The 8,797-nt window shown below is 37.9% G+C and overlaps 1 protein-coding gene across 2 annotated transcripts in view; it reads right to left on the reverse strand.

The window, feature by feature from the left end:
• Positions 1 to 8,797, reverse strand: part of LOC112149376 (Down syndrome cell adhesion molecule-like protein 1 homolog) — a 106,433-nt gene that overhangs the window by 94,991 nt on the left and 2,645 nt on the right. For both annotated transcript variants that reach the window (XM_036214795.1, XM_024277031.2), the window contains exon 2: positions 1,381 to 1,701. In XM_036214795.1, the coding sequence (XP_036070688.1) occupies positions 1,381 to 1,701 (321 nt within the window). The remainder of the gene's footprint in view (positions 1 to 1,380; positions 1,702 to 8,797) is intronic.

An 8,797-nucleotide genomic window follows, 5' to 3' on the forward strand; every position in this document is an offset into this window, starting at 1 on the left:
TATCAAATTCCTAATTTTTCAGTAATTTTCAAGCATGTTTTTAGGATCTATGTTTTTATTTTCCATTTTGTTACAAATACCACAGTTAAAAATATAATAAAGCTACTTTAATTTATCATGTGTTGTCATAGTTTGATCCATTTTTTATGACAAATACTTTTTGTTAGATATATAATATTGTAAAAATTACCCAGCAAAAGTGAGTGTGTAGCTTTTTATAGTAAAAGTGTTTTAGGGTTAAGCCGGTTTTAGCTACCGTTTAACACTGAGCAACATAAACTGACGTGAAAATTATATGGAGCCCCTAGTGTAGAAGGTCTGCAACCTGAGGCTCCGGAGCCACATGTAGCTCTTTTATTCCTACATTGTGGCTCTTTGGTTTTGAAGAAAAAGTTAAATATTTTTATACAAAAAATGTGTGTTGTTTTGGTTCATTTGTTTTAGTTAACTAATTTAGATATTGTGTGCCTATATATTTAAAGTAGATATTTAAACTGGTTTCTGAGTCTGTTCATATTCCATACTTAAATGAAAAAAGGATAAGGGTGCATCACAGTCAAAATATTAGAAAATGTCATTTTTGACATCTGCATTTTTGATTCAAGTAAATCTGCTCTACTTGAATGATTCTTTTTTGTTGCACAAGGTGTATTTTATTTTAAAAGGAACTTGTATGTGATGCTTAAAAAAGAAAAAAAAGTTACCTGTAAATGTAGAAAAATAGGACACTGTTATAATTTATTATTAACATTTAAAGTTGTAAATAAGAAGGTTAAATGATCTCAAAATTATAAATAAAGGGTATTTTTCTAAACATTAAAGTGGGACTTGGTGGGTTTCATTGGTTTTTGGTTAGTAAATGGCACTTTTGGTATTAAAGGTTGCAGACCCCTGTCCTAGAAGGACTTTGAAGTAAAAAACAAAATTTGTACTGATTTGTTTTGTAAAAGTAAGCTGTGTGAAACGTGTGCGCCAGTGTATTTCCTTGCTCCGTAGCAAACAACAAACTCATTTTAGGTGACGTTCGGATTCATCATAACTCAATAAATCCACGTAATGTCATTTTCAGGTAACTGACTCTGAAAAAGTCTCCTGTAAGTAAATGACCAATTATTTTCTCGTGCGCAACAGATGTTTTCGTACCAGTTAGTTGTTAGTTATTTGCTCACGAGAAACATGGTTCACACAAAAAAACCAATAATAATTGTATTTTAACTTTTATGTCCCATATCTCAGAAAAATCAGGCTAAAGTTAGGTCATGTTCCTAATTATTTCACCTGAATTAACACAGATTAAACATAAAATATTGGCAAAATTCCTTCATTTGTTATCTGAAAGATTTACTGTTTGCTATCTTGAGGTGTAAATCAAACTCTCACCTGCTTTGATATGGATGCTGGGGCTTCGTATCTTGCCTGCTTGGTTCTCAGCAGTGCAGAAGTACTCGTTGTCGTGGATGATGCTGTTATAGGCTGAGGGTGAGAAGGGGTATAGCTGGAGGGTGCCATTGGCATGCACATGGCGGATATGGGGCACATCGTAAATGTCGTCTCCGGTGGCCAGGTACCAGCGCAGGACGGCATGGGGGGCGCCGCCCGCAGGGCAGGGCAGGGACACCCCCACCGAGCTGGAGAAGGTCACCCGCTGCAGGGAGGCGTTCACAAAGTACAGCCGCGTAGAGACAACATCCTCACTGTTGACTGTTGGCATGACAGAAAGAAAGAGAGGTGGAGGGTTAAAGGTAGCAATCAAAATGGAATTCTGAGTAGCAACTTTTCTAAAAATTCTTGAAGTTTTTCCTGAAAAAAGGCGATTCTGGTCTTTGATAAGAACAGAGTTAAGTATAGAGGGTCCTTATTTTTTTTTCTGTAGACAAACAATATGTCTAAAAAAAGTTCAAAAACATGTTTGAAGAGTTTTATTTCAGCTCAAAAGCTAAAAGGGACAAACTCAACAGCTGGCTGCAACAACTAGGGGCAGAAGTGGCTCAGATGTTTGAGCAGGTCGGCCATTGATCGAAGGGTTGGCAGCTCAATCCCCACTCCCCCTACTCAACTATTCCTCGGGCAAGACACTTCACCCTCACAGCCTCCAGTGTGGCTCCACTGGTGTGTGAATGCATGTGGATCAGAGGGGCCGTAGGCCACGCCTCTGTCAGTCTGTCCCAAGGCAGCTGTGGCTACATCAGTAACTCACCAGCTATTAATGAAAAGTGAATAAATATTGGGTATATATTGTAAACTCTTTCAGAGTCAGGCATAGCACAGACAAATCCAACTCATTGTTAATGACAATAAAAGGGAGTCTTTTATGCTTTCATCAAGCCTCTGTGTTGTTTGAAAGGCCCTCCACAGGTCATGTTTTGACTGAAAAGTGATTATAAAGTAAGCAACTGTCTACAACAACTAGTGAGTTATATAAAATTATAATATTTTATTTGTTCAAACCTCATTTGTTCAGTTTGATGCAGTGCTAAAGTTACCAAATCAGTTTCATTAAAATTTCAGTTCACCTAAAGGTCACCCCAAGATCATTCAGAAAAACAGAAAACAAAAATTACAGTTATTTAAAGTCCCACTCATCCAAAGTAACACTGTTCCCACTGGTCTTTTAAATTGTATTATGCAGTTTTTTGCCTAAATCTAAAAGCCTGTGTTATTTTAAAGACATATTTTCTGTGGAGCAACAGGAATTCATCTGAATTTCACTGTTTGTTGGAGTGGAGATAATCCTACACTGATATCCCATCATACCTTTGTTTAAACTCTCTAGCTTAGAGCTTTTTACAAACCCCAAATTAACATTAGCTTTGCAAAAAAAAAAAAAGAAAAACAGCAAGCAATATTGGAGTTAAGCAGTTTTTTAACTGGATGCCATCTCAAACGAGGAAAATGAAGACTGCGTCACAAATATGAGCTTTTATAAACCTATGTTTTTTTATCTGCTCCTGATCCATCACAATTTGAATAAAGAAATACTTAAAAACACAGTTTTAATCTTAAATTATTTTATATATGTCCTCCATCATGAGAAAAAAATTCCACAAGAACATCTTAACACCAAAATTGAGATTTTCTTTTGAGTGTGTCTTTTAAGTATCACCAAATGTCTAAGTAAAGTCAAACTTCCATCCGCCTGTATCCAAAACACAAAGTGAATGTGCAGCCACTCGGGTCACCTTAGCTCAACAACTTCCCACCTATCTGCCAAACCGCTGTGATTCATCTCATCCCATATGCATTATACTAATATCACTAATCTAATAGAATGTATCCAGCGAGCCCTTTTGGATGCCTTCAAGTCTGTAGAGGAGAAACTATGGGCTAAACAACTCCTCCACCTTTTCTTCAAATGTCCCTCATTGTGGAGTTAAAAAAGCGTTTTAAAAAATCCTGGCTGTAGATCACACAGGTGGATCGGATCAGAGTCTATGGGGTTTCTGTAAAAAAAAAAAAAAATCCACATCTGTTACTGCTGACGTTCAATGAAGGAATAAAAAGTTGCCATGGTAAAGATGAAGATGTTTTATTGGACATGCTATCCTGAGAGGAACCGGCCCGCCAAACACCCTCTAAAACAAAAACGTCTTTGTCCACATTACAGTGGAGGATTGAGCCATCCTTTAACATCAGTATGTTTTGTGTGCGTTTGCTGGGACAAGCGGAGGGAGATGGGGGGGTGGGATAGAGGAGTGTAAAGGAATTGCTGAGCTCAGCTTGGCCGGAAGCCAGAAGAAGATGCCGTTCCTCGAGCCAGACAATTTTCTTCTCAGACAATAATATGTAATTAATCCCTTTTTTTTCCAGGTTTGTGTCAACAATGCACGGATCAGCCATGTGTGTGTAATTTCTGGCATTAAACAAGAAAAAGGAGATCTGTCAATGAAAGACGAAAGACTCAATTAATTGGGATTTCATCTTGAATTTTTTATAGAGAGTACACATCATTTTGTATTGAACACGAGCAGCTACATAATGAAAGATGGCCCCGGGAGTTTTCTACTAAGGATCTCGAAAGCTTGGATAAATCATTTATTTAAAATTGTATTTTTTAGGTTTGTTTTGTCAACTACTAACTGGGATCTTAAGCTATGATAATAAAATGCAATAATGGGGGATGCATCTGATAAACAAATATCTACAAATTAAAAGGAAGGGAGAAAAGACAAGTCACGATCTAGCATACAGTTATTGTTGCTTCCTCCTTTAAGATTTCCATCCAATTGGATTTTTCCAGATTTTTTTTCTGTTTAGACTGAAACGCATCAATGGGGTAAGACAACTGTAAACTGTTGTTTTCATTTTTTTTCAACTTTTTCATTAAGTGCATTTCTTTTTGACAGTAGTCTTACCCCATGGTTTCTCCAGCCAGATTATAGACAACCAATCCGACATGCTGTGAATTTGCTAAACGCAGTGACTAAACTCCATGGGATCTACTTTTAGATCTCACACACAGTCGATCCACTTTGTAAACACGCTGCTGTAGGAGGCTGGCGTCTGACTTCCCTGGTCTTTATGCATGTGTGGGTGTGGAGCTGAATGAGACATCAAGGATTCCGGCAGGAGTACAAATATTGCAGACAGGACATGGGTGGCTGGTTGAGGGGTGGGGGGTGGGGGGTCTTCAGGTGCAAAGGTGTTTGAATTTAGCCGAAGAAGTGAGTGCAAATGTTTAGACATCCATGAGTGGTGAGTTAAAAAAATGGGAGAAGAGGTTAAAGCTGAAGGCCTTGTTTTTAAAGTCAAACAACAGAGAGGAGAGCAGCAGTAAAAAAAAAAGTGCATGCTGGGAATGTATTTGTGCAGAGGCGAGGTATAGATGTCAACGGGGTAAAAACATAACGCTGAAGCAGATGTTCTACTCAAAAATCGGAATTTAGGTCAACTTCAATCCTACCTACTATTTGATTTTATGTCACTCCCTCTCAAAGGCTGTGAGGCTTGTCTGATTTCAGCACCATGGAGAGCATCACAACACACTGCTGAGCTACACACTAAGTTAGTCGGGATCTGGAAAAGCTGCCATAGTGTTTGAATAATAAGGACTGAATTAGCGTCCATATTAAAATAAATAATTGAAGGTGTATTATTCTAATTACAAGAACTACAAAAATGAAAAATAGATCATTTTAACTCATGACTATTACTACTAGAATAACAAGACTGTGTGTCATGAAATTAGATCATTTAACAAAAACTAGTCTAAAATGCTAAAATAAATAAATGAATAAAAAAGTGTGAAAACTATGTTCAGTCAAGGACAAACATCAGACCATGGTGTGGCAAATAAAATTAGGAAATTTTAAAGACCAACTTCAATGAAAATTGTGTCTTTGGTGCCTTTAATGTGTTCCAGTAGCATTTATTTTCAGGATGGAGGACATATATTTAAAAAATATGATTAAAATTGCATTTCTGAGTATTTATTTATTAAAATGTATATTAATCAGGAGCAGACAAAAAAATATGTGGTGTGTAGTTCTTAGGTAAAAACACAAATCGGTGGGCAACAAGCTCCCTGCTCTGCTTCATTCAAATCCATCCACTTGTAGATGAATAGATCCATCTATGTTTTTGTTTTCCTCGTCTGAGCTGGAATCTGGCTCAAAACTGTATGGCTGGATAGCTCCAGTATTGCTCACCACTTTTGTTGCACCGGTAATGTTAGATTGGGGTTGTGAGGGGCTTTTAAAATATATAAACAGATGATTGAAGTAGGACTTTAAGACATTTGCCAATTATGGCACAATAGAAGCCCCCTCAAGGTCAGAGGAGTCAGAAAACTCATGAGCTACAGTTCAGATGCTAAAGCCTTCTACTAACAACTCAACTCCTCAAAACTTCAATGTGAGCCTTGAATGACGATTCCAAGAATGTGTCCAAATTCTACCAAAAACGTGATAGTTTTAGAGGTATTGACTGCTCTCTTTGTCATGTAATAGAAATTCAGGTCACTGGGATTACACACATAAACACGCATTGACACAAAGACAGTGAAGAATTGCAGAGAAGCACTCTTTGCTCTACACTGCGCAAATGACAGACTCCAGCACAGCCTGTTATGATCGTATTGACTCACTTTCAACAATGATCAATTTAATGCTGGCTTGAAATCATGAAAAATAAAAGTGGAAATAATTCATGTGGCCATTTGAACCTGCCAGGTAGTCACAAAATGCAAATAGCTGATCAAGTATAATCAGCAAAAAAAACTTTTTGTTGTTGTTGTTGACATTGATTTTCCACAACACTGCTTTCTGATCTGGGCAGAAAAAATATAGAGATTTTGGTTTAAAAAGGAAAAAATTAGACTTAAAGAATCATGACTGGAGTTGCTAACAGCTAAATTCTAAAAATATAGTTTAATATGTAATGGTAGAAAACAAAAATCTCTGTTTCTTTTTATTTGTGGAACATCTAACCTCTGGTTTGACCCTAGCCCTTTGGTTGCTCCAGATCTCCTCTCCTTCCTTTCTCCAGCAGAGAAACAAGGAGAAAAGGAGCAGCTCTCATTCATTCATGAACTGTATTTTGATTCCCTTCTTCAAGGCTGGAAGCACTGATTACAATGAAGAAGGTCAAAGTGATTTAGAAACATATTTCCTGCCGGGGAAAGTCATTCCTAATTTTTTGAATTTCTTTTCATTTTTTTTAACCTTTACTTTTCGTGTTTCCTTCCAGCTTGTTTTTAAGGTAAACCTTTTTCTTACCCAAGTCAAATTTGCACTGTTTTTAGAGTGGATATGAAAATGGGGCATGAATATGGATGGCGGGGAAACAAGGATATTGCCTATGCTGAACCACTATGTATAATGCAGCTTTTCTGTCTATTCTAGATCCATTCAGAGACACAGAAATTCACTGTATGCAGTGATTGGAAAAACTGGGATATAAACCCCCACTGCTCCAAAATAAGACTTCTCCCTCAAATAGTCTCAAATATGTTCTTAACAGGGTATATTAAGTGGACAAAACACATTCAAACTCAATAAATATGCTAACAAATGACACAGTTCAAGGTATTCTCCACAGAAAGAGATGAACATTTACTGGGGTTATGCCTGATACACATTCATTCTATCAATTTAAAGGACATTATGTGATGGACGAAATAAATAACAAGTACAAGGAGTAAGAAAAAACGACTCAGCTGGTTCAGTGTCAGTAACTTATCAGGGAGCCATTTCAAAATCTCCCACTTCAAAAGGTTGATCTCTGCTGTTGAAGTGAGCGACAGAATTGTGGAGGTTTTTTCTCTCGCTCGGAGGGAGAGCCATAAATTGTTTGACACTAAGGAGGACAGGGGAGAGGGAAAGAAGTACGACTGACAGTGGAGAGCAATTTCTTTGCTCTTGTTTGCTCCACTATTTTGAATTTATTTATTTAAGACGCAGCTCTCAAGCTGCCCGCCTATGCGTAAAAGCGAGGAGAGCGCGCGCACCTTTCCATCCACCAGACAGACCACGGTGCTGCGTGTTGGACCTGTTGATGGTTCTCAAGTTCCCCGTCTTTGTAGCAGCTGTATAACGTGGCGCAGGGTTACAAATGATCTACGTCTCACTGATTAAAAAAAGGAAACGTGAGCCGACAGGGAACTGGTCTGTTGTTGGATCTTCCTCAAGTTCTTCATGAACCATTCCAGGTCACTTACTGGAAAAAGGAAGAAAAAGTTCCGCTCTATAACTGAGTGAGACTTGAGAATAAAAAAGCGTGGTGCGTTCACTTCCCCATCGCAAGAACTGAAGTCATCACTTCACACCAACTGGCCAATGAAGTGATTTCAAAACAAACAAAATGTTCACACAAAATGTGCAACGGAATGACTTGTTCGTGTCTGTGCTGTACCGTTCAACTGGCAGCATGAAAACAGACTTCTCTCACATGAAGGAAAGAAACTTCACTTCAGAATGACAAGTGGAAGGAATAGCACCTGGTTTAGAGGACTTCGGGGTTAAATTTGGGGAAATACGCACCGTGAGACATTTAATACGAAACCCCTCGCATTTCCATGAACTCACGCGATTTATTGTGTGAAATAACATCTCTATTTAAATAGAAGAGGGGGAAGTGCATGCAGTTCCATGAGCTGTAATGATATAAAATATGCGCACAGATACAAAGGTGTTTCCTGTTTTCATCATCCACTTGTGTCAGTTTTCCAAACCCCAAACACCCGAAAGCCTGACTTGTGAGTGTCTCCAAAAAAACCACCAGTCTGACTCATTCTTAGTCACTGGACTCCCCCTCCAAGCCCCTCTCTGGTCTGAAAATATGTCGTTTCCAAATTTACCGCAGCCTTCCATGCGCACACCAAACTGCAGGTCAGTTTCAGCAACTTTATTCAAAAGGAAACAAATAGGAAAAAAACTTCAATTTTAAATCTAGAATTTTCACAAAAATATATTTAAAAGTCTGGAATATACGCATTTATTCACAATTCTGCTGTTTAAAAAATACTATGCACCTTTTGAGGAAAAAAGACACCAAAGAAAATAAAGTAACACTCAGTTAATGTCGCCATGTTTTAAAGCAGTTACGGTGCGGAGTTTGATGGCAAGTTAAAGCCCATCTTTTGCAGGAGGCATGTCGGCCGAAACTGGTTAAAACCGGAATCTCATTAATTGATTAAATAATTATAGAAAGAGCTCTCACTCCATCTCAACACCACATGGTGTTTTCTTTGAGATCTGCACAAATGCGATCCCAAAATTCTAAAAATTGCATTCCAAAAGACGCGCTCACGCCCTAAATGATCAAAAATTGCATTAAATGTTCTGATCATTTAGGTCTTTTT

Source organism: Oryzias melastigma, linkage group LG13 (assembly GCF_002922805.2).
Source record: "Oryzias melastigma strain HK-1 linkage group LG13, ASM292280v2, whole genome shotgun sequence".
NCBI lineage: Eukaryota > Metazoa > Chordata > Actinopteri > Beloniformes > Adrianichthyidae > Oryzias > Oryzias melastigma.